We start from the raw sequence: 25,988 nt of genomic DNA on the forward strand, positions 1-25,988 counted from the left end.
ACCAACGGTGCCCACACAATCATATCAAATCCAATTTAAAACCATGTATTTTATTGATGTTCTTCATGGACAATACAGGGGCCATGTGTACAAATGCTACTCAAGTCTCACATCTGGCAACCTCCCTGCCATCACCCCATTGACCAGTCTGTAAGCAGCCAATACCCAGGAGGTCGCCCTGTTGCCCTTCCCCAGGATGTCAGCCTTCACCATGCTGAGCCTTCACGAGGCTGGAAATGGCAGGGCTGGCTTCCAAGCTTGAGCTCTGGGGTCAGGAAAGAGTCAAGGCCTAAATTGCCCAGACCTTCCCCTCCTCCCTTTCCCTCCCGTTGCTTAAGTATGGCCAGAATTGGGAGTGAAGATGCCCCCGGTGACTCCTCCATTGAGGCAGCCTAGGCTTCTCCTCTTCAGCCGTCTCTATCACATAATTTCTTTCCAAATGACCTACCCCACCAACCACCAAGATGGCAGAGTGACCATTTTTCAGGGGGTGTGAATCGGTGCTCAGGCGGCAGTGGCAAGGTGCCCCTGATGGCATGAATCTTGTCATCCTGTTCACCACTGCATTGCCAGTGCCTGGAAGAGGCTGGAAATGTAGTTGGCAGTCAATAAATATATGTAGGATGGATGAATGAATGAATGAATATAGGAGGGAGAAGTATGAGCAGGTCAAGCCAACGCTACATTAGCTCTCTAGGGGGCGTGAAGGCAGAACCACGGTCAAGTCCTCCCAAGCTCTGCTCAAGAACTGAGGGTGTTGTGCCACTCTCATCGGGGTTGCTGAGGTCAGTGGTTTGACATTGCAGGGTGTGGATGCAGCACTGCTGTCCGCATGGATGTCATATTGGCTTTGGCACCCAGTCAGGAGGAGGCGCTTGTGTCATCCCTACTTCCTCATATGCCCCAGGGGTCTGGTCCTCTGTTTCAGAACACACAGCAGTGCCTCCACCGGAGTTAGTCAGATGTGCAGGGATGGTCTGGAAATTGCACCCTTATATTCTGGTCATCTCCACTCCCCAGCCTTAACTCACCACTGCCCACCCCACCCCTCTTCCTCCGGTCACCAACACTGACACTGCTCCATCTCCCTGTTCTCAAATGCCAGTCCCCTCAACCACCCAGGTAGCCCTGTCTCTGCAGAGACTCTCTCCAATGGCTGTTGGGTTCTGATTTTCAGATGCCTCCCATGCCCACACTCCCCTCCAGGAAAGCAAATATCTCACAGGCATCTCTGCAGATCTTGCCTCTGGGTCCAGCAATCACAACCAGGACACCAGAACCTTGGGGTTGGAAGGAATGTGTAAGCTCACCTAGAATGACCCTGTGCAGAAATCCCTTCCACAGCATGCCTGACAGACAACTGCCTAGACTCTGCTGGAATACCTTCAGTGATGGGGTACTCACTACCTTCACAGGCAGGCAGCCATTCAAACATTGAACAGTTTCAGTTGCTGGAATGCCCTTTGTACAGGGAATTAATGAACCCAATTGTTCCTCTCACTTCTCCCTTTCCCCTAGACATTATTCCTACACGTTTCTAACAACACATCTCACCACCACCCTTCTCTCTCTCTCTCTCTCACACACACACACACACACACACCCTTCCATATGGTTATACAGTTGAATGCCTCCTTCATTTATCAGTAATTCTCCTTCCCTCTCCTTTCTTCCTTGCCTTCCCAGCATCTGGCAAAGACCTGGGGGCTGGAGATCAAGTAGAAAGGCTGGAAGAGTTCCAGGGAGAGGAAGTATCCAGCCAGGCCCTGGGCTGGGCTGGGCTGGCCAGGTGGGGAAAGGTGGACAGGGAGTAGCAGTTGTAAAAAGCAGGTCATTGATTGCTGTCTCCCAGAAAAAAGGTCTTGAACCTGGGGTGGTGGGGGCAGGGGCAGCAAGCCACTGAATTCTTTTTCCTACAGAGGGGATGCGGACACACACCCACTCTTTCCCAACTCCCCTAGCAGTTGGCAGAGCTGACTTGGCTGCCTCTTACACGTGGTGATTTTAAATATTTGCCAGCCTCTAGGTCCCAGGGAGTCTCATACCAGCAGCAAGAATCCACTCCCCTCTCCCAACATGGGGGCTGAGAGGAAGGGCTCCAGCAGACAGCAGTGACAACTGAAACATGGCGGAGAAGGGATGAGCCAGGAAGAGGGGGAAGTTAGGGGTCCCAAGGGGAAGGAACGAAAGCAGAGGCAGCCTAATGGCCAGCAGCCACCTGGCTGGCTCGTGAGGAGCCTAGCAATGCCTGGGTGGACATTTTTCCTCCTTGTCATGATCCACCAGCCCATGCTGTTCTCCTGGGTGGAAGATGAGGGGAAGATGCTAGGACCTTACCGGCACAAATTGTAGTGGGTCATGGGTGGAGACAAGGCTGCCGTGGTTTTATGCACAGGAGGAGTCAAGACAGAGAGAGAGGGAGATAAATGATGGGAGTGTCTGCTACTTATCCTGCTGCTTGGAGCTCTCACTTCCGACATTGAACATGGGAACCAGCAGGCCCAGCAGCCACCTCTTTCCGAAGACCTCTTGTAAGTTCTTGCGCCAGGGACGGGCCCTCACTGCCACCCCCTTCCGCACCTGGTGGCGGGTCTGCCCGCGGAGGATCAACAGCAGCTGGTGGCAGCAGAAGCCGGCGCAGGCCAAGCCGATGGCGAACCAGAGGTAGAGCATGAGGATGACGAACATTTCAGAACCCAGGACAGCTCCTGCAGGGCAGTGGGAGGGGAAACACCAGAGCCTCTTTACAGCCAGGCCACCTGCAGAACTGTGATCCAGGCAGGCTTTCAACTGGGAAGGGGGAAGATTAACGAGACTGGCACTACATTTTGTAGCAACCTCAGTGCTGCAGCTGCAGTGAGAAAGAGGAAGGAAGAACTCGCTGCCCTAACTTTTTCTTGGTGCGAATGGCACCTGAGGCAAAAAGGGAAAACTGGAGACATGGCCGAGAAGAGAGATTAGTTTGATGAGCTTGGCAAAGAGAGCCCTCAGCTTCTGGGGCAGCACCTGGCTGCTGATAACGTTTCCGTAAAGTCAGGGATGACTGTCTCTCTCTGCTTTCTCCTTTTGGGCTGGAAGCAGGGTGAAGGGGTTTTGCTCAGGAGGAGAGAGGGGTGAGCTGAGGACCCTAAAGAGGGAGTGGGTACCTGGGCAGCTGTCTAGACAGCAGCACCTTATCCCTACTGTTCTGGGAGCACTGGCTGAGAGGACTCAGGAAACTGACAGTATGATGGAGAGCCAGGAAGAATAAGTCACGAGCTTAGTCTCAAGGGCAGCCCAGAGCGCCAACTTAGAGAATAATTCAGTCCTCATTAATGTTAACAAGAGGACAGTGTGGCCACCATGGCATTCCACCAGAGCTAGTTCCGTCAGTCAAAGCTTGCTAGAAGAGGCCCCTAAAGTCATCAGCCCTGTGTCATGGGACAGGATCTCCCCAGAATCCCTCTAAACCAAGCACTTCCTATTACTAGTTTTAAATAACCACTGAGTAAGAGCTTCCACACTCTTCCTCAGAGTTTGGGTGTCTGGTCCATGCAAGGTTTGAGTCTCCCAGTTGTGTAGACTTGCACAAGTGTCTTAACCTCTTGGTTGCAACTTGCTCATCTGTACAATGGGTATAACAATAACAATTTCATATGGCTGCATGATTCAAGAAAATGATGTACAGCGTGGTCAGCATCCTGGTTCACACTCAGTGCAGTGCTCCCAGCAGAGGGTCATTTTACAGAGTGGGAGACCACATCTAAAATGAGTTCAAGTTTAACTCCTGAAACTATCAAGCTTTCTCTTTCTTTCCAGGGCTTAGAGTCCTGGCTGGGATGCACTTTGGCAGCTGTGGCAAAGGACACTTACCTTGACCTACCCAGCAGCCAGGGCACTGGACCTGGAGTTAATTCAAAAGCCCTCCTTGGCCCTTGGCTCCCTGTAGGGCAACTCTGTCACCTCCTCTGGTGGGGTGGGGGCACCTGCTCTAAGGACCCCACCTTACAATCTATTCTGCCCCTGAGAATCTCAACCATATTTTGCTCTTTCCCTAACCTTCTCTTGCCCCAGTCCAACTCTTCCCAAGCCTCTCCAACCTCCAATTTCCAGAGCTCTGGGAACTGGGTTTTCAACACTTTGTCCATTCTGAGCAGTGATGGACTCAGCAGCCAGGGAGATGCACCAATGAGATTAGTGCATCTGATTCAGATTCTCTCATTAGCAGCTTCCTCTTGTCCTCATCCCTAGGAGCTTGGGTAGCTGTTTTTTTGTTGTTGTTGTTGTTTGTTTGTTTGTTTGTTTGTTTGTTTGTTTTACAAAGTTGGAGACAGATAGACCCAGCTGCCATCTAGAGCAGCCCCTCCATCAGCACAGGGGCAGCAGTGGGACGGGGCTAACATTGGGCTGTCCATCCCCTGACCCACTTCTTCCTTGTCGGCACATATTAGCCTGGGCAGTCATGTGCACGATGGAGGATCCCGGGTCCATGGTGCCCTTTGGTGTGAGGAATGCTAACAGGCAAAGATGGCCCTGGAGCTGGGATGTAAGAACATCAGAGCTGTCAAGCTTAGGCCTATCTTGCAATGAATGCTGCCCCAGGAACAAGCCTGGGCGGATGGAAGCCGTTTCCCACAGGGTTTTTTCCTGGCACTAAATCAAGGCATGAGAAAAAGACCTTGCGGCCCTTTCTTGGCCCCATGCAGCAGCTACAAAAGGCTATTCTGGGGACCTACTTTCTCTAAAAGTGTTTGAAGTTGCCTGACCTGGCTGCTTCAGCTCCTCTTGACTATTTAATAATAGTTCTGCTTCTTTTCAAAAATCACAGAATTTTCCTAATGGGCCTAAAAGGACACATCAGCCAATCTCCCTTGCCCCTTCCTCCCAACAAGCATCTATAACACCTTTGACAGATCATTACCCAGCATATTTTTTAGTACATCCAAGGACAAGCAGCTCCCTCCATCTCAAAGTGGCTCATTCAAGAAACAGTTTCAGAGAGGCAGCCCCCAAGAGGCAGTGTGGTGTAGTGGAAAGGCTACGAGCTTTGGAGGGTCTGTCCCAACTCTAAATCTTGGGTTGGGTACTGACTCAGATCTGTACCAGAGTTGGGGACAGCTCAATTTCTTTCTTTCTTTTTTTTCTTGAGACAGGGTCTTGCTCTGTAGCCCAGGCTGGATAGAGTGCAGTGGCATGATGATAGCTCACTGCAGCCTCAAACTCCTGGGCTCAAGCTATCCTTCGCCTCAGCCTCCTGAGTAGCTGGAACAACAGGCACATGCCAGTATGCCCATCTACTGTATTTGTTTATTTGTTTATTTTTGTAGCAACAGAGTGTCACCATCTTGCCCAGGCTGATCTCAAACTCAATTTGTGTTAAGCAACCCATGCTTCTTACTCCTCCCTGTCCACCTGTCCTCCTGAGCAGATGAGAGAGCGTGCTCTCAACTGTTCGGATTGAGGGTTGGGGAAGAAGAGGAATGGGAAAGGGAAAGCTGAACAGGTGGGGTGTATGTCACGGGAGGGAGAGAGGGAGGGTTGTCTAGAGGAAAGATGAAAGGTCGCCAAGGATGACATGGGAGAGTAGGAGGTAAGAAGTCTTGGTCGCCTTTTCCCAGTGGGTATGCTGAGGAAGCAAAAGGCACTAGAACTCATCCATATGCTGGCACAGGAGTCTGGGCCCCAAGGTGGGCACTCACTGACTCTGTTCTCCCATCAGATCAAACCTAGCACATATGGACAGGCCTCAAGCCCAGATTTATCTCACATCAAACCATTTCAAGGTCCTCCTTCTGGAACCATCCATTTTTACGGTTGGCGAAACACTTGGAAAAGAAAGTAGAAGCAGGCTTGTTGGCTCTCCTCATCCCTCCACCTGTCTGTGCTCACACTCCACCCCCTAGCCCACCCACCCACCTTCCCCCGTCCTGGTTATTTTGGTACCGGCAGCCTCCTGTGCCAATGCTGGGATCCAGAAGGCCTGAAAGCTGTGAGTTCTGGACCCAGCTCAGCCACCAGCCCTGAAGGCAGCCCCCATAGCTAGATCTCCCTCTGTACCTCTGTGTTCCCACTGCCAAATGGCAAGATAGTTCTATGCCTGGGAAGAACTGGGCTGTAGCCACCACAAACGCTGAAATGATGGCTTTCCCCAGAGTAGAGCAGAATTTTTATGAATGTTAAGCCCAGGCACCTCAAAACAATTTTGGGCTTTCAGTCGAAGTAGCTGCCCCCTATCTTTCTTTGCTCCTAGAAGTCCAACAGGTGAGGAAGCATGCTCTATTCCCTGAGCTACTGCGGAAGAGCATCAGACTGTGGCTTAAGGACCTGAGAGGCAGACCAGAGACTGCTACTCAGTAGTAGGAAGACACTGGGCAAGCCACTTAATCCCATCTGAGTCTCAGTTTCATCATCTGAGAAATGGAGATGACATTGCCATCCATGGACGCACAAGCACATGTACACTACCTATTGTGGAAGCTAAGCCATTCAGAGTCAAAGGCCAGGATAGGGAGGAAGTGGAAGAAACACAGTAGGAGCCATTATCAAGGCCAAATAAAGTAAGAACTGCCACCAGGAGCCAAGTCCTTCTGGAGCCAGGTATCAGGAAGTGGTCCTTGGTGCATACTAAAGTGCAGTCCTTGGCCAGGCATGGCAGCCCACGCCTGTAATCCCAGCACTTTGAGAGGCCAAGGCAGGCAGATCACTTGAGGTCAGGAGTTCAAGACCAGCCTGGCCGACATGATAAAACCCCGTCTCTACTGAAAATACAAAAGTTAGCTGGGTGTGGTGTCACATGCCTGTAATCCTAACTACTCAGGAGGCTGAGGCAAGAGAACTGCTTGAACTCGGGAGGCGGAGTTTGCAGTAAGCAGAGGTAGCACCACCATACTACAGCCTGGGTGATGGAGTGAGACTCTGTCTCAAAAAAAAAAATCCCTGCTTCTCCCAAATTCCCTCTGCTCTGAGCCATCATCAGGCTGGAGAACAGGCTGGTAAGAGCAAACCTAATAGGCAGGAGGACAGGACTTACCTCCTCCTAGGCTGGGCTGGCAACAAGTTCAATATTACTGCAAATGGTTGGTGAGACCTCTGGAGAGCAGAGTCCTTGGGTGACATGTGAGCAGGACTGGGGTCCAGGCAGAGGAAGGTCATAGCATGGTTGAACCTCATAGGGCCACATGGAGGAAGGGCCAGCACCCAGCCCTACCTGGCAAGGTGTATTGCCTGGATGCCACAACTTTATAGCATATGGACAGCATGATGGATGAGAATGATGGGGGCAAGGGGGACGTTGCCAATGAAATACAGCATGTCCATTTAATTTGCATTTCAGATAGCCAATAGCAAATTTTCTCAGTGTGTCTCATACAATATCTGAGACATAATTATACCAAAAAATTGTGAGTTGTTTATCTGAAATTTTAATTTAGCGGAAAGGATTGTATTTTTATTTGCTAAATCTGGCAACTTTTGGGGTTGGGGTTTGGGGTCCGGCAACCTTTGGGGTGGGAGGTCTTTGTGTAGAGCCCAATCTGCCTGCCAAGGCCCACTCACCGGAGAAGAACTGGCTGATGGAGGTGGGCAGGAGCGTTAGGAAGGCCAGGGGATGGGCGAAGGAGATGGAAAGGACCGCGGAGATGTAGGCCACGCCGGCCACCATGGAGTAGAGGCAGGCCAGGGAGGTGTAGAGGCAGAACAGGACGAAGTTGCGCATGTTCCTGCTGCCGATGCAGTTGCCGGTGAAGAAACAGTGATGGTCGTGCCTCAGGGTGACTCTGGCGCACACTCGGCAGAAGTGAGTGCTAGGTGAGGGGCACGGAGCCTTCGTGGCCAAGGCCCCCTGGCAGGCGCCCAGGTCGTCCGGGGAGTTCTGGATGACCAGGACGTAATTGCCCAGGGCGTTGGCCGAGAGGAATAGGAAGAGCGCCCCGTGGAGCAGGGCCGGCGAGAAGAGCCGGGCGGCCGCGGGGTCCTCGCGCATGCTGGGCAGGAAGAGGAAGAGCTGCAGCACGAAGGTCACCAGGGAGATGCACAAGAAGTAGGCGGGGGCCACCACGTTGAGCAGCCGCAGGGCCAGCATCCTCGATTACATTCCTGCGGGGCCGGGGGTGAGAAGAGGACTGGCTGACTGCGGCGTCCAGGGGGCGCCCTTGCGCGCTCATCCGCGCCGCGCGTCTGGGTCGCTGCACGCGACTCCACGCCCCCAACCCCTGCCCCGCGGATTTCCCCTCCCCTGTTCCCCAGCCCTGGACCAGGCAGGCCAGAGACCCCGAGCCCGCAGCGGCCTCGGGTCCAGGCCCTACCTGGGGATGACTGCTGCCTGGGGTTTTGAGCGAGCTCGGCGCCTTGGCGCGGCAGAGTCAGGCACAGGAGGGCAGGACTCGTTTGCAGTCTATGGGAGTTGTGAGGGTGGGGGGCGCTGGGGGATAGGGCTCCTCCCCTCTGTGGGTGGCTGTGGAAACAAGCCCAGGTTTGGGATTTCTGGTTCAGACCTCCCTAGGAGGAGAAAGGGAAGGATTTGGGGTCCGGGGCAGAGAAATCAGCGGCATTTAACCTGCTGGAAGTCCTGCTTCACATTCCCCTTTCTTCTCCCGCGCGCCCCCACCCACACACACATCTTGGGCAGCACTCAGGGACCTCACCGGTTACCCAAGGCTCTTTGGAGGTATGTGTGCGTGCGGGCCCACGATGTGTGTGTGTGTGTGTCCTTGTGCGTGACTCTGTACGTGTAATCTGTGCGCTTGAGTATCTGTATTTGTGTATGTATATATCTGCGTGTACAGACACGCAGCCTCTGCCACCTAGCTTTTAATAAATCAATTAAAACAATCGATACATTCACACTCGCTCTCGAGCACTGGGTGGGGTGGGGGCGCAGCCAGAATGCCTGTGTCAGCGGGTCCTGGCCAGCACATCTCTCCAACGCTGGCTGCCCGGGCTATTTCTTTGCAAAGAGGGTTTTCATTTGAGGCGAAATTGAAATCCCCCCTTCGCGCCTGCCTCCTGCCCTCCCGGTGGGAGAAACCCAAACAACCCTTATGGCGCCGAAATCCTTTCCATGCTGACAAGCCCGCCCTGTGCGCTCGAGTAGATGCTTGCTTGGCCAGCCTTTCCTGGGATCGACCCCGCTGCCTTGCACAGCCCTCACCGCGTTCCTACTCCACCCCACTCCTCACAGCCGGGGTTCCTGGCCAGCCTCGGAAGCCACCGAGAAATAGGATTCCGTGCGCCCGAGAGAACTTTTCCAGGGGATAAGGAATCTGCCAGCCGGAGGCGCGAGAAAAGTTCTGGGAAGGCGGTTGCGCCTAGGTCGGGTGGATGCCACGGGGCCTCCTTCCAGGCTGTCCCGTCAGGACCGGGCGACTGGTCACCTTGGAATCCCTTTTGCAGGTGCCAACGCCCCCCGGGAACCCGCAGCCCGTGGAGAGGGCGGGCCTCTTCCTGCATCTGGGGCGCAGCGCAGGGCACGCCTGAGGGTGGTCGCCGGGGTCTGGGCACCGCCCCTAGTCATGCGCCGCCGGGGGTTGCGGCGGCGCTGCCCACCCCAGAGAGCCCTTGGCCTGGGGCTCCAGCGAAGCGAGTGTCTTCCCCGCGCCGGTCGCCAGGGGGGCGCGGGAGCAGCCAGATGCGCCGCAGCGCTGGGAAGGCGAAGGACAGGGGCGAGGGAAGTGAGGGACGCTCGGCCGGCAGCCTCAGCCCCGGCCTTCGAGAAAGAAGGGACAGCGGGGGCCGCCCGTGGGGCCCCGGGGCGCGGGGAACTGTCCGTTCAGCACTGGCGCCCGCCTCGCCCGCGGCAGAGGGCGGCACAGCCGGAGCCCTGGAAAGACCGGCCGCGCGGGCAGCCACCGGCTTCTCGGCCACCGCCTCCAGGACGCACGGGAAGCCGCCCCCCGCGCCTCCGCCGCCGCACTGCCGCCGCCGCAGAGGGGCGAGGAAATGAACTCACCGAGCTCTGGTCGCCGACGAGAGGAGCCCCAGACGCCGGCTCTCGCCCTGCCCGAGGCTGCAAAGTTGTGGGCTCAGCCCGGCTGGCTCTCAGCCTGCGCTTCGCATCGGGAACTGGGCAGGTAGCGGGGATGTGGGGAGGAGGGAACCGGCAGCTGCTGGCTTCCCACTTGGGCGCCAGCAAGTAGGGGCCAGGAAGCGGCAGGGATGGCAGCTGGGCACCCCCCAACCCCGCCACCCCTCCCTCCGCTCCTGGGGGCGGTGCTCTGGCCGCCAGTCTCAGCATCGTGGATTTGCCCCCCTCCCCTCTCGGTTCCCCTTGAGCGGGCTGGGGCGCCCTGCCTGGTTTCAGCCGCCCGTTCCAGCTGGGAGATTGGGATTCAGCCCTGATGTGGATGCTCCAGACATCACCCTGCCTTTCCCTCTCGGCTGTGTCCCATGACCTTCCCTCTCTCCCCTCGGACTGAAGGGAACCCTGGGGATTTGAGAGGTCAGCTTGCCAGGGCAACACCCATGAAGATCAGCGTCATCTCCTCGAAAGGGCTATGTACAGAGGGTTGGGAGTTGGGACTCGAGCCTGTCTACCTGGGTTTGAATATCCACTATTCACTACTGTGAGCTCTCAGATTCCAGTTCCTTCGTCTGTAAATTCCAGTGCGATCTTAGATTCTAGTTTCCTTATCTGTAAAATAGAGATGTCAGGGTTAAATGACAATCTATGTAAAACCCTTAAACAGGGCCTGCCCAGGGCAAGCACTGCTTGATTAGATCATAATTAGAGACACTACTTATCTGGCCCCTACTAGGTAGCAGGCGATGTGCTAAGCCTTTAGCATAAGATCCTTCATTAATCCTCTCAGCCTGATCTGTGAAGCTGGCTAAGCCCCATTCTGGGGATGAGGTGGTTGAGGCTCAGAGAAGCTAAGTCGCATGTCTAAGGTCATACAGCCATGAAGTGACAGAGCCTGGACTTGAACCTGGTTCTAGCATGAATGCTGCTACTCTCAGCCTCCACACAACGCAGTATTGTTCTGGGACCCAGGGGCAGCTCTGATTTGGGAGAAAGAAAGACAATGGGAGTTTATCCAGACACAGAGCTTGAACTTGGAGCTTCTGCTTGGAGCCCCACCCCCACCTTCCTATTTCTATTTCCTTTCCCTTCCAGGGCTTCACTCTGCTAAGGTGAGTTCTATGAGGCACCAAGAGGGTAGTGACACCAGTGTGTATCAAACAGTGGGGGTGTGGGGGAGCAGAGAGAGCCTTAGAAATATCTGCAGGAATATTGGTGCCATCACTATCCTCAATTTACTGGGTGTCATAGCTCGCCTACCTGCCCTGTTCCACTCCTCTGGATGATGGCATACTTAATAAATAATTGTTTATTGCTTTCTCAACTGGCTGATTAAAACAAGAGCAATCCCTCGAAATGAGGGCCATATGCTGATCAGCTCAGCCTCTATTCTTGAATCACCAGACACTGTTTTCTCTGTAATTTATCAGTGAACATCAAAATAAAAAAAGAGGCCAAGAAACCTTTTCACATTCTGAAAGGATCTTACATATAAGCGAAAGAACAGTATGCCACATGGTGGCCTTGAGCAGCTGGTAGCCTTGTGAGTTCCAGTGGCCACAGGACAGACACGGAGAAGCACACATGGCCCTTTTCCCTTCAGAGCAGCTTTGGATCATAATCACGGCTGTCTGGGCCCCTCTTCACAAGCTCTGTCTGCCTCTCACGTAGGCTTGATGGGGAGGGAGCCTGGGGTGCTTGGGTTTGGGTATACTGACTGAAGCTCTCCATTCCCCAAATACCTTGTGAGTCGGGTGATATTTCTAATTTTATTTTGCATATGGGTGTGAGGTGGGAAGGTGTGTGTCTGAATTTGTGTGTATGAGGAAAGGGAAAGAGAGAAAGAAGCTAAGCGAACGTGGGAAGATGTGAGTGGGGGAAGGGAGTATCAGCCAGGAAAGGAAAGGAGATCTGGCTGTGGAAACACACATGGACAAGGCCAGATAAGAATTATTGCTTATCCACAGAAGAAGACGTTAAAGCTTCAATCTAAAGCTAGTGGTTCCTCAGCCCTCCTTAAGGAATGGAGCGAAGGGAAGCACGCCAAATGCCATTTTGTTTTTCTAAAACATATGCTTATCCCTGACAAAATCAACAGGAAGGCAAAATCAATATGAAAACCTCACTTGGATTCTGGCCCCATGAGAGTCAAACAGACTAAGAATGAGCATTTTATTGCCATTTACCAGCTGCATGACCATAAACAAGTCACTTAACCTCTCTGCTCTCAGTATTCTCATCCGTATAATGGGAATACGAATGCTGATGTTACTTTCTGGTGATGATGACCAAATGGGATCATGTAATTTAAGTGCCTTAGCATCTCCCACGTCCTCTTTAGGGCCCTTCTTTTCATCCATAGGACTCTCTTCTCTTTCCAACTAAAATGAGAGCTCCTTGCCTATGTTGGAAATGTTTCGGGGTCTCTTCCACATTTCCTAATAGGATGATTTGCCCAGAGTCGACACTGAGTAAAAGTCTCTTGATTGATGAATTGCTACTGGTCTGTCTCTGAAAGGAAGAGCTATATTCTGAGGTCTTTGAAATGTCTGGTGAGGGCTGGGTGCAGTGGCTTATACCTGTAATCCCAACACTTTGGGAGGCTGAGGTGGGCGGATCACCTGAGGTCAGGGGTTTGAGACCAGCCTAGCCAACATGGAAAACCCTGTCTCTACTAAAAATACAAAAATTAGCTGGGCATGGTGGCAGGTGCCTGTAATCCCAGCTACTCAAGAGGGTGAGGCAGGAGAATCCCTTGAACCCAGGAGGCAGAGGTTGCTGTGAGCTGAGACCACACCATTGATTGCACTCCAGCCTGGGTGACAGAGCAAGACTCTGTCTCGAAAGAAAGAAAGAAAGAGAGAGAGAGAGAAAGAAGGAAGGAAGGAAGGAAAGAAAGAGAAAGAAAGAAAGAAAGGAAAAGAAAAGAAAGAAATGTCTGGTGAGGACACATTTGCCATTGACCTTGCAACCTGCCACCACCCACCCTGATTCTAATCTCATCCTCCATAAACAGTGACAGAAATAATTTATAAACCACGCTCTCCATTGTTCTTGTCGTAGATTCCTATAGTTAAGCTATGACTGTACCTGCAGGCAGTCCCATGGGGGCGGGGACACAGATAAGCATCCCCTTGCTGTCCAGCCCTTTCCTGGAGATACGCACCCTCAATCTTGCTATTTGATGGTGTTATTTGAATAAAATGAATTCCCTTTCAAGTGGAAATTATTCCACTTTGCCTCAGAATGTTGTATTACAAGGAGAGAAATCCATGTAGCAAGCAGCTTCTGCCTTGAGTGAGGAACAACCCCTCCATGTCTGTCAGGCCGATAACGACCCAAATGTTTTGGATGGAGACTATTCCAAGGTGCAAGGAGCTGCACCTAAGAAGCCTGGTGGGGGTTTTCTTTCATTTTCATGCTTTTATTTCAGATAGATCAAGGTGAAGATAGGCTGGGGTCAGGATACTCTTCAGTGCTGACAGCAGGTCATAGCCAGAGCTAGCCACAGAGTGCTTCCCAAGCCTCATAAGGCTTACTAAGATGCCATCCCTGCCTGCCCAGATTTGGAAAACATGCAAGCGTAATCTTCATTTTAGCCAACTAAATTTGTGAAAATTGGATTATCACAGAGTTTCTATTTGGAGGCGGTAATTTACTTTGCTAACTATGTCTTCACTTTACCAACAATAACATTACTTTGATGTAATAAAGTGCTTTGCAGGCTACAAAGTACATCCACAAAATTAAAATTTCATCCCATGAATTTCCCTCAACAGCCTAAACTAGCTGGGGTCAGAATTCTCAAACCCATTTTTCTTATGAGGAAACTGAGGTTCAGAGATTTGCTGCATGTTAATTTGCAAGGCCCAAAGGATCTCCCTTTACCTAAAACTGCTGTGCTGTGTACTCTGCAGCCATCTACTCTGTCTTCAACAACATTTGTTACCACATGACAGCAATATATTTGTCTGCTTGCTGTTCATCTCTCCCCACTGAAATCTCAACTTCATGAGAGCAGGATTTGAACTGCTTTGTTCACCGCTATATCCCTAGTGCCTATAACAGTGTCTGGCACATAGTAGGTGCTTAGTAAACATTGGTTCAATGAATAAATATAGTATGCATAAACATGTAAGCCTGCAGCACATTAATCAAATGCCCTCAGGCACTCCACTGTTTGTGGTGCTAAAGGAGGTGTGTGTGATTAGGGGCAGGGATGCTCAGCCTCCAAGCTCACATGTCAAGGTAGAAACTACAGGTCTGGGTGACAAATAACCCCAGTGGTCTCCCAGTGATTGGTGCATCAGGGTGGAAATCTTGGCTTAGCTTGAGAAAGCCTCTTTTGCAGTATCTAGGCTTTGGAAGAATGAACAAATGGGATCTTTCACCAATTAGCCATGGGACCGCTTAGGCAGTCCCAGTAGGGATGCCTGCGCCTGTGGACAAGCAAGCACACAGCCCTGCGGAAGTGGTGGCAGCATGATAACTGGCCCTTTCATCTCAGAGCATGCAGGAGGCAGAGGGAGGAGAAAGAAGGGGTAGAGAGGGAGAGAAGAGGAGGGAGGGAGAGGGCAGAGGGGAGAAGAGAGAAAAGGAGAGACGAAGGAGGAGAAAAGGGGAGTAGTGAGAGGGCACTCACTTATGTGTCTGACACACCAAGTTTATGTCTTCATGATGGAGGAGGCTCAGGAGGAGCAGGGCAAGATCAGCTGTCTCCATTGAGATCCCTGCAATGTCAGGTGTCCAGGAAGGGAGGGAATGACGCAGAAGGTTGACATCTCAATTACAGGAGGAGGGGAGCGAGACCAAGGGAGTGAGGTCCCTGAAGTGCTCTTGGCTGTTTGGAGGCCTCTTAGATATGTTGTTCCAGTCACAGAGCAGCAGGCAGCATAAAACTCACACGCCTGACCCCTCCCTTCTCCCTCCCCTGGCCCCAGCAGAGATGGCCCAGGCCCCAGCAGAGAGGCAGTGTGGTATGATCACTAAAATCACAAGTTTTTGGTGTCTGTTGATGTGAGCTTGTATCTCTGCTTTACCCTTCACTGGCTACGTGACCTTGAGCAAGTGCCTTAGCTTCTCTGAGTCTCAGATTCGCTCTCCATTAAATGAGGACTTTGGCTAACCTGCAGTTTGTTGTGAGTTTTTTGTTTTCTGGGGTGTTTTGTTTTGTGATGGAGTTTCACTCTGTCACCCAGGCTGGAGTGCAATGGCACAGTCTCGGCTCACGGCAACCTCTGCCTCCCCGTTCAAGGGATTCTCCCGCCTCAGCCTCTCGAATAGCTGGGATTACAGGCACGTGCCATCATGCCCAGTTAATTTTTTTTAATAGAAATGGGGGTTTCACCATGCTGGCCAGGCTGGTCTGGAACTCCTGACCTCAGGCGATCCACCCACCTCACCCTCCCAAAGTGCTGGGATTATAGACTTGAGCCACCGTGCCCAGCCTGTCATGAGTTTTAAATGACAAAGATGCCAGTCAGCTCAATAGCACCTGCCTTTTCTACCTGATATGGCACCCTCAGCTACCAGCTACCACATAATCCTTCTGGCTGCATAGCACGTCCTGCTTTTATGATGATCTTGCTTGTATGTTTAGCTACTTGTCTATTGCCTCTTTCCATTTGAAAGACTACAAATGTCCAAGGGCCAGGACTCACCTGCCAGCTGTGTTTCTGTAGCTAGCATAGTGCCGGGCACCATGGGTACTCAATAAATATCTGAATGAATACGTTATAAATAAATTAATGATAAATTATATCTCAATGCCTGACCTTTAAAAACTAGGCTAGAGGGAGCAATGGATAAACAACATTTAGCAAAATAAGATAAATATTAACTGATCCAAGGCCGATAAGGAGCCAGGGCCTACACATTGGTTATTTTATCTCTATAAAAACTCTGCCTAGGGAAAGACCGACTCTACCTATTTTAAAGAGGGAAAAGTGGAGGCTAGGAGAAGTTAAGAGATTTTCCAAGACTGCAAAGCCTGCTGACAGCAAAAACAAAATCCAGGTCACTTGATTCCAAAGCCCAGGCTTTACCCAGTGTGGTCCTGTGCCTCTGACACATCAAGCCTCACGCTGACATAGAAGTAACCCTCCTATTCTCCTATGTAGAGGTAGCACATTATGCTGACGTGGACCTCTTACATTCCGCATGAATTAGCCAGAGGCTTTTCCCAGTGAAACACAGTGTGAAAGAATGGGCTTTTTTACTGGAGACAGGGAGTCGGGTGGGATGGGGGAGAAGAAGCAGCAAAAACAGATCTGCAGTAAGGAATAGAAGCTTCAGATGGGACCAGAGGAGGAAAAGGTACTCCAAGGAGAAAGTCCAGAGAGTATTCAGGGCACAGGTTCTGGGGTCAAAGGACCCTGCTTCAGGTTTCAGCTCCAAGTCACTTGTGCAGCTTTGAGCAAGCCAGCTAACTTCTCTGTGTCTCTGTTTCCTGATGTATAAAAGAGGGTTAATTACAGATCTCGCCTGATAGGGTTGTTACATAGGGTAAGCGAGACAACATCTATAGAGCACTTAGAATAGTGGCTGCCATAGTAAGCATTAAATAAGTGATAAGTTCTGTAATGAACTATGATTAGGTTCCATGTCATGTGATAGAAGCTCCAAGACAAAACTGGTTTAAACTAAGATAAAAGTTTATTATTTCACTGTCACGTAAATGAAGTTTAATGGAGCCCATCTAGGGCTGATGTAGAGGCTCCAAGGTCATGTGAGACCTAGACTCTATCTTGCTCCATCATCCTGAACATGCTGCCTCATGGTCCAGAACAGCTGCTTCTATCCCAGCCATCATGCCCATATTCCAGCCATCAAAAAGGAAAAAAGGAAAAAGAACAGGCCTCTCTTTTTTTTTTTTTTTTTTTTTTTTCAGATGGAGTCTCGCTCTGTCACCCAGGCTGAAGTGCAGTGGCGTGATCTCAGCTCACTGCAATCTCTGCCTCCCAAGTTCAAGTGATTCTCCTCCCTCAGCCTCCCAAGTAGCTGGGACTACAGGCATGCACCATCATGCCTGTATTTTTAGTAGAGATGGGGTTTCACCATGTTGGCCAGACTGGTCTCGAACTTCTGGCCTCAAGTGATCTGCCTGCCTTGGCCTCTCAAAGTGCTGGGATTGCAGGTGTAAGCCACTGTGCCCAGAGCTTTTTTTTTTTTTTTTTTTTTTTTGAGACAGGATCTCACTCTGTCACCCAGGCTGGAGTACTATGGTGATATCATAGCTCACTGCAGCCTCAACCTCCTGGGTTCAATCAATTCTCCAGCCTCAACCTCCAGAGTAGTTGGACTACAGATGTGCACCACTACAGTCAGCTAATTTTTTTTTCTTTCAATTTCTTGTAGAGACAGGTGGAGGCAGGTGAGGGGGTTTCACTATATTGCCCGGGCTGATCTCAAACTCCTGGCCTCAAGCAATCTTCCTCCCTCAGCCTCCCAAAATGCTGATATTCCAGGTACTGCATCCAACCACATCCCACTTTTTAAGGACATTTCCTGGAAGTCCCATAATGCATGCACTTACCTCTCTCATTGGCCAGAACTTGGTCACATGGCCACATCTAGCTACTGGTCAGTATGTAACCAGCTAAGGTTTGTCAGTTGTATTGAGAAAGAAGAAGAGGGAAATGAATTTGGGGGATGACCTGCAGCTTTTTCTTCTACTGTGGAAAAGTTTAGACACATGCAATTTATCCATTCCCTGGGCCTCAAGACTGAAGAAGGATTTTGCTGGGACTTCTAGCCTCTGAGATTCCAGCTTGTCATTGGCCAAATGGGGCTACTGCCCCCTGCCCTTTGCCGTGCTCCCACCTGATCTTTGCCTTCCTCTTGGCACTTCTTCTGCTCACAGAGCAGGTGCAGGAAAGGCAGATGCAGCCTGCCAAAGCCTTGCCCCTCAGATGAACACGGACAGTCAGCGCTGGAGGTGGCTATGGTCCGTGTCCCAGGCCATCTGGCTGCTTCAATAAGCTCAAAATCTGGCCCCAGATGAAAGAGAAGGGGAGACAGAAAAGATGCGCTTTTAATATTTTTTCCTCTTAAAAACCATATGAGTAATATGTTTTGTAAGAAAATACAAAAAAAAGTTTTGATTAAAAGCAAAGTCTTTTCATCTTAAGCCCTGAGCTAATTATCATGAACATCTTGTATGTGTCTCACAATCTTTCATCTACTCAGATTTGTTTCCCCTTATTTATAAATTCGTGCTCACATCTTCATTGCCTTTTATAACCAGGGTTGAAAATTCAGCATTCACAAGGCAATCCTTCCATGTGATAAATACATTTCCCCAACATAATTTTTACTGGACAGCGAGTATGTCCCTCTTACAGAAGTGACCCAATTTAGTAGGGGTGCACCAAAATTTGGCTTTGATCTTAGTAACAAATTATGCTCTAGAGCTTCATCTTCAGCTTTGGCCCCTGGAAAGCTGAATTGCCAAGTTCAGACTTGAGCATCATTCCCAGGTTTCCTATACTGGGGCATGACCCATGATCCTAGGACTGTGTTAATGGCCTTTGCATGCAGTAAGCATAAGAACCGGTTATACTGGCGTATCATGTGGATGTACTGCAATAAACGCTTTCAAATATGGACAGTCTTCTATATTTAACTTGTAATGAATATCTTCTTTTATGTTCTATGTGTTGAAATTCTATCAATGTATAAATGTACATTTATTATTGCAAGGGTAAAATACTGTATCATTTAGGATTGTAAACGTTGTCCCTTTTATGTAGGGAAGCAATTATTGAGAGGTTTTAAGTGTTTAGATTTAGAAGGAAACGTAGCTAATACAAATATTGAAAAATGTGTCAGCTAGATACTTTTAAAAGATACTTTTTAAAGACTTGAAAGGCCGGGGACTGTGGCTCACACCTGTAATCCCAGCACTTTGGGAGGCCAAGGCAGCAGATCACAAGGTCAGGAGATCAAGACCATCCTGACCAACGTGGTGAAAACCCATCTCTACTAAAAACACAAAAAAATTAGCTGGGTATGGTGGCAGGTGCCTGTAGTCCCCGCTACTCAGGAGGCTGAGGCAGGAGAATTGCTTGAACCTGGGAGGCAGAGGTTGCAGTGAGCTGAGATTGTGCCACTGCACTCTGGCCTGGGCAACAGAGCAAGACGACGTCTCAAAAAAAAAAAAAAAAAAAAAAGACTTTAAAAAAATTTTAACTTTTTTTAGAGACAGGGTCTCACTCTGTCACCCTTAGGCTGGAGTTCAGTGGCACTATCATAGCTCACTGAGGCCTACAACTCCTGGGATCAAGGAATCCTCCTGCCTCAGCCTCCCAAGTAGCTGGGATTACAGTCTTGAGTCACTATATCTGGCTTAAAGATACTTTTTGAAGCAACAACAAAAAACATTAAAATAATAATATGAAGGAGAATAATAGAGATTTGATTATATCAGAGTTCTAATCTTTGTAGAATTGTTTGGGATACTAACATTCATGACATGAAGCAAAACCTTGTAAAACTGTATTCCATTTTTAGTTACTTTATTTAGGCTATGAGTGTTTTTTTGAGCCCTATTTGTAATTTTTTATGTCTTATAAAAATAAAGTAAAAACAGAATGTCAGCTTAACCAACCTCATAATTTCACAAGGAGGGAAACCTCTAAAATCATATATATTAATAACAATATCTATGGTAAATTATATTTAACCCAAAATGGAATATACAGAATATGAAAAAAAGAAAAAAATATTATTATTGTCATTTTTTGAGATAGAGTCTCACTCTGTCATCCAGGCTGCAGTGCAGTGGCACGATCTCAGCTCACTGCAACCCTGCTTCCCAGGTTCAAGCAATTCTCCTGCCTCAGTCTCCCAAGTAACTGAGACTACAGGCGCCCACGACCACGCCCGGCTAATGTTTTATATCTTTAGTAGAGATGGGGTTTCACCATGTTGGCCAGGCTGGTCTGGAACTCCTAACCTCAGGTGATCCACCCGCCTCGGCCTCCGAAAGTGCTGGGATTACAGGTGTGAGCTACTGCGCCTGGCCAGGAAAATGTTATTAGAACAAATGAGGCATCACATTCCTCTGCCATTATCAGTCAAAAGTAAGCACCAATTTATTAACACAAACATACATAATACAGAAGCAATGTTGCTACTGCTAGCACTAAGACAATATTGTTCTTGCACTATAATGTTAAACTGTCAAACACTGACAGTGAAATGCACCAATAAGGAAACTGTCATTACAGAGACTCTCTGCTAACATTTGAGATGTACTCCTTTATTAAAGGCATTGGCTTGGGCTTTGGCTGAATACTGATTGTAACAATTGACCATCTGGTGTTCAGCCAAAATGTGTGTTAAGTGCATCTCTAACTTTAGATTATTTCCAGTTTCTCACTATTATTAGCAACCTTGCAATGAACGCCCTAACACAAACAACTCTATGGGCTCTGTGATTATTTCCTTGGCTGAATTCCAAGAAGTGGAGTGGCTGGGTCAAAAGGATCCCTTTTGCCAAACTATCCTCCAGAAAGTGTGTGCCAGCTTCCTTCCCACACAAGGAGTGGGGGGCTTGTAACCCGCCTCCTCGCCAGTTCTGGGATCTGCTTTTCCAGTCCCCCACGGAGGCTGGGAGTTGGACGGTACCGAACAGCAACTTTCAGCTAGACCCAGACGCCCCCTGGAGCTTATGATTGCAATTGCAGCTATAATTTATTTTGTGTTTATTTCGTTTCCGGGATTGTGGTTGACCCTTTACTTCCTGCATTTTAATCCCCTCAGTGATGGTTCAAAACAAATATGGCTGGCTTCATCTTATAGATGAGGAAACTGAAACCCAAAGGGTTGGACAGCCCTGCTTTTAGCCTTAATGGAAGTCTCCAAGGACCTGTTCAAGCAACAGTCTGCAAGTCTATTCCTGCAGGCAAATAAAACCTGTAAAATCGAATCCTCACGACCCTAAACTGTTCAGCCCCTCTCAGGATAAAGAGCCCCTGCCCCCTCCCAGCCAGCACCAGTTTCTAGCCAGGGCCTACAGGCGGAAAAGAAGGTGACCGCCCAGTGGGCTCAGCTCTGTGCTGTGCACTTTACCTTCACGCGTTCACATTCATAACTCCTTGGTGGTTTCTGAAGGAAACTATGCCAGAGCCTGTCTTCTCTGAGTGAACCGCCTGGTGTGTGTAACTCAGGTCTAACAGTGCAAGGAGCAAGTCAAGATTAGTGGTCTCAGAGTCCCTCACACAGTAAGTTGACAGTTGACAGCTTTGGGGATAAAGGGGCAAATTTAGACCACATGCCGGGAGGGACTTTCTGTACATTATCTCATATAAGTCTCAAATGGCCAAGAGAGATACTTTATCTTCTACAAGAGGAGCCAGTGGCCCCGGAAAATATCCAAGCGCTCTCAGCTAGGAAATGGTGGAGAAAGCAGATAAGGACCTGGACCAGAGTAGACAGGACATGCACGTAGAGTGGCTGGAAGGATGAATAGATTCTTCGCTCTAGATGGTGAAACTGCTACAGACCCTTTGTGTAAACCAGATACTCCCAGGCAGGAAAGAAGAGGGCAAGACTTGAGCCTCCCTGGTGGCAAAGGTCCTCTCTTTTTTCATTCTTTCAGCCAAGAGAAGTTGCACCTAGGGCTGCCTTGTACAGTTGTTCAAGTTCTACACTTTACAATTTCAGGGGCCTCATTTTCACACTTATATATATTTGATTGATTATTATAACAATTTTCCAGTAGATGGCAGTAAAGCATCTTGAGTTAAGGACACCCTTTTTCTGTACAAATACACTGTTTGGGCTATTTGCAGTGCTGGGTGCATCTTTCTACCAGCCCTCCAAGCTGCTGAGAGGTTTCCTGACACCCCTTCCCTCCCTTGTCTCACCCCTTCATCGATTGCCTCAGAGTCTCAGAGTTGGGCTGGGGGGTTCCGAGGAGAGTGGCATCAGCACCAGAAAGCCTCAGCTGCATCCCTTATTCCAACAAAGGTGATGTATGTAATGGGAAGTCCTGGGTTCAAGTCCCAGCTCCTGCATTTCTTAGGAATGTTCTTATGCAAGTGACCTCACAGTTCTGGACCCTAGCTTTCCTTTCTGAAAAGAGTGCAGTAATAATCCCTGCCCTTGGGGTTGCAAGGAACAAATGCTATCCTGAACACGACCATGCATGGCTAGCTATAAAGCACCGCGGCCATGAGTGTCCTCCTTACCCAGAGAGGATATGCTGCACTATTGTGAGAAGGGTGTGCCACAGACCACGTGGCACTGCCTTGTCACAACACCCCCCAGAGTCACCTTCCCATAGGGGTCTCTCTCCTGGCTCTCCACTGCTATTCTATCCCCAGGGGTTGCTTTGGCCCCTTCAGTCTCTGATCCAAGCTCCTTAGCATAGTGCATCCACTAGCCAGTCAATATGTATTTAGTGTGAGCATCTACCATGTGCTGGGGTCGATTCTAATCTCTAGTCTCAAGTTGCTTACAGTCTTATGGGGCAATAAAGTTAGCGTAGTTGCCATCTTGTTTCTGAGCCAGGGTTTATCCCATTTCTCTGGGACCCTGGGGAAGAAGAGGCCTTACCCAGTTCCTCCCTTCCTAGTTCCTAGGCCATTTAATGACTGGACACTATCCTTGGCCCCCACCATTGTAGCTCACTCCAAAGTGCAGAAGAGAAGCTTAGCTGGACTCTTCCCTGCCTCTGTCACGTGGAGGGAAGCCTGGGTCAGGGAATCCTGGAACAACTTGCTGTGCATTTCACTTAGGATTTGGTACAGCTCTGAAGAAACAAGAAATCCAAAGTAGCAGTGGCTTCAGTGAGCTAGACGTGCAGCTCCTTCTCATGTCAATGCAGTTCAGAGGCAGGCATTCCAGAGCTAATATGGCCACTCTACGGCACCAGGAGGGACCCAGGCTCTTTCCAGTTCCCTGTTCCGTCATCCCTCAGATATGGCCTTCATCCTCATGGTGGAGGTGTCAGCTCAGGGCTGGCAAAGCCTTTCATCACATCAGAGCCCAGCCTCCTTTTATATCATTTCCTCCACAATTCTTGATATGCAGCCTGTACCTCACGGCCCAAAATAGCCTGTCATGCTCCAGCCATTGATTCAACATTCCATCAGCAGGAATTAGGAAAAAAAAGGTCTGAGCAAGGGCATACCTTCTTCCTCTTAGGATACCCCTGGAAATTACTTGTGATACTTCCCTTTGTCTCCCATTGGTTAGAATTTAACCACATGACCAGATCTAGATGCAAAGAAGGTCAGGAGGTGAGTCTTTCGTGGCCCTGTGCCTAGCTAAAAATTGTAGGTCCAATTCCTAGAGAAGACGAGGAGCACGGGGATTGAGGAACCGTGAGAATTCTCTTCCACATCTTGCCTGTGAGGGGACATCTCCTTCCTATGGAGAACATCTCTACCTAGCAGGCTCCCCGGCATAAATTAACCAGGAAAATAACCTCATAACCATAACACCACAGAACAAGAATGATGCAAATACCATAAGGGGCTAATTTCCTCTCTTCATATAAATGACATTTGTGCTCTGTTGTACTTATCATCATTGCCAGCCCTCATCCTATAACCCCTGTGTGCTCAGCTGCCTCCAGTCCTGTCCCTACCGGTCAATCTGCAGCATCCCCTCCCTCAGCACTGAGACAAAGCTCCCCCCCCCCATGCACCCCTCCCTTTCTCGAGTGGAATCTGGCTACAGTTAAAGCTCGGGGAGAAATGAGGGGGAGGCCCCGAGACGGCGGCAGCTGCACAGCGGGGACAGGCGGCGGTTGCCTTGGTGAGCTGGGCAGAGATTTCTATGATGCTGCTAAATGTATTTTCCTGACCTGCCGCCGCCTTCTCTTTCCCGCTTAGGAGACACCTTTTTCAGGGGCTGGGGCCCCTCATCTCAACTTGTTCTCTGCTCCCACCCTTTCAAATACGCATTTCCCTGCTCATTACCTCTTCCTGTAAGGTTGGGTCTGGAGCCCTCGGACACCCTAGGTGTGGAGGAGGAATGGGGCATTAACACTGACTGAGTCTTGCAGGTGTTTGTCCACGGACCCTCACACCAGCGCTGTACCCTCGTCCCCATTTGACAGATTGAGCCCTGAGCCTGAGAGCTGCTAGGTAGTTGGTAGTTGGTCCTAGACACCCAGCTTGTAGGTGGCAGCCCTGGGGCCTGGAAACCCATGTGGGATTCTGAGGGTGGAATTTCAAGCAGGCTACCAGATTTGGGAGAAGACATTTAGGGGCAAGAGAATGTGCACGGCTTTGGCGGTCCGCACCAGCTTTTCAGGGATAGTTTTGGAGCAGGGAGGGAAAATCTGACCCTGCTGGTAAAATTAGCAGCAAACCATGTACCCTGGCCTGTGGTTTGAGGGGGTCACTTGAGACCAAGTGTTATAGGCACCACTGCCTGTTCCACTTGCCCTGCCTGCCCCCATACTCCCCAGGCAGCTTCCCCATCACCTCTAAACTTGATCTCCAGGCACCCTGGCTCTGCCCTCTCTCCAACCTCACCAAGCCCAGAAAAATCATCCCTCTACTCAGCAAAGGCAGCATTCAGTTCCCCACCTTCTCCCCTTGGTGCCGGCCTGCTCAGCTCCAGTCCTGCCTTCCTCCCTCCCCACCCCAGTCCCCAGCTGCTAGATCAGGGTACTGCTGAGAACTTCTGGGGCCTGGGGTGGGCGTGGTGGGGAGGGGAGAGGCAGGGAAAGGGGAAGGGCATCTTCTCCCCTAACAGAGCTGACCTGGGTGGGGTGGAGTCCTGTGCTAGGCCTATCTGGCAGCCCCCCACACTCCCCACGCTCCCCTTCCCTGTGGTTCCATTCAGCAATCTATCTGAGACAGAGAGAAGGGCAGAGCGTGCCAGGGCAGTTTGGGGTTAAGCTTGCCATGGCTCACCTCCCGGAAACAGGACTTGGGGACCAGAAGCTGGATTTCTGAAAGTGTATATGCATACACTTGCTCTTATATGCCCACTCATACACACAAGCACAGCTGTACTGACACACACATGCACAGATGCACACTCACACACACACAGACATGCACAGGCACACAAGCACTCATCCACACACCTTAGCCCAAATTCCTTTGGCAGTCCACTCTTATGGTTAAGGGTTTGAACTTTGAAGTCAGGGAGACGTGGGATTTTCTTTTACATATTGCATTATGGTTTTGTTTTTTTGTTTCTTTGTTTTTAGATGGAGTTTCGCTCTTGTTGCCCAGACTGGAGTGCAGCGGCTCGATCTCAGCTCACTACAACCTCTGCCTCCAGGGTTCATGCGATTCTCCTGCCTCAGCCTCCCGAGTAGCTGGGATTACAGGCGTGCACCACCACGCCTGGCTAATTTTTGTATTTTCAGTAGAGACAGGGTTTCATCATGTTCACCAGGCTGGCCTCGAACTCTGACCTCAGGTGATTTGCCTGCCTTGGCCTCCCAAAGTGCTGGAATTACAGGCCTGAGCCACTGTGCCTGGCCACGTTACAGCTTTTAACAATGGTTTCTCATTTTCCGAAGGCAGTATCTGAGATTAGAACCATATAAAGGTGTCATAAGTGCAGTTCCCCCACCACCACCCTAGCTTCTGGTCTCTTGTTCTCCTTCCCAGATAAGCTTCTATAGGGACATAAGTGTGCATCCGTGCACGTGCGGGTGTGCACACACAAACATGGTAGCCCCCTAGCTACACTAGCACACTGCTTTGCACTCTACTTTTTTTAATTTTTTTAAGAAAGTGTCTCACTCTGTCACCCAGGCTGGAGTGTAGTGCTGCAATCTTGACTCACTGCAATTTCTGCCTCCTGAGCTGAAGCAACTCTCCCCACTCAGCCTCCTGAGTAGCTGGAACTATGGACTCACACTATCACACCTGGCTAATTTTTTTTTTTTGTATTTTTAGTAGAGACAGAATTTCACCATGTCGCCCAGGCTGGTCTTGAACTCCTGGGCTCAAATGATCCACTCACCTCGGCCTCCCAGGGTGCTGGGATGACAGGCGTGAGCACTCTGCTTCCT

General features: G+C 50.1%; 2 protein-coding genes across 8 annotated transcripts in view; one reads left to right on the plus strand and one right to left on the minus strand.

The window, feature by feature from the left end:
• Positions 1–25,988, plus strand: part of TMEM63C (transmembrane protein 63C) — a 143,703-nt gene that overhangs the window by 14,950 nt on the left and 102,765 nt on the right. The gene's annotated exons all lie outside the window — the stretch shown is intronic.
• ZDHHC22 (zinc finger DHHC-type palmitoyltransferase 22) lies at positions 30–24,579 on the minus strand. Of its 4 annotated transcripts, none has more exons than XM_012476846.2 (5): positions 24,541–24,579; positions 17,816–17,982; positions 10,510–10,606; positions 7,534–8,073; positions 30–2,708 (listed from the first exon to the last, which is right to left on the minus strand). In XM_012476846.2, the coding sequence occupies exons 4-5, from the start codon at positions 8,057–8,059 to the stop codon at positions 2,443–2,445; spliced, it is 792 nt and encodes a 263-aa protein (XP_012332269.1). In that variant the 5' UTR covers positions 8,060–8,073; positions 10,510–10,606; positions 17,816–17,982; positions 24,541–24,579; the 3' UTR covers positions 30–2,442. The 4 variants fall into 4 exon arrangements, with proteins under 4 accessions (XP_012332269.1, XP_012332268.1, XP_064231129.1 ...); XM_012476845.3 differs by lacking the exon at positions 24,541–24,579 and adding an exon at positions 21,068–21,222; XM_064375059.1 differs by lacking the exons at positions 10,510–10,606; positions 17,816–17,982; positions 24,541–24,579 and adding an exon at positions 9,926–10,114.

Source organism: Aotus nancymaae, unplaced genomic scaffold (assembly GCF_030222135.1).
Source record: "Aotus nancymaae isolate 86718 unplaced genomic scaffold, 86718_ANA_hifiasm-v0.15.2.pri h1tg000011l, whole genome shotgun sequence".
In the NCBI taxonomy this organism is placed as follows: domain Eukaryota; kingdom Metazoa; phylum Chordata; class Mammalia; order Primates; family Aotidae; genus Aotus; species Aotus nancymaae.

Excerpts from the sequence above, each read along its gene's own strand:
- ZDHHC22 (XM_012476846.2), bottom strand. The coding sequence starts at position 8,059 with ATGCTGGCCCTGCGGCTGCTCAACGTGGTGGCCCCCGCCTACTTCTTG. Across the intron at positions 2,709-7,533 it reads CATCAGCCAGTTCTTCTCCG|GAGCTGTCCTGGGTTCTGAA; the intron begins GTGAGTGGGCCT and ends ACTGCCCTGCAG.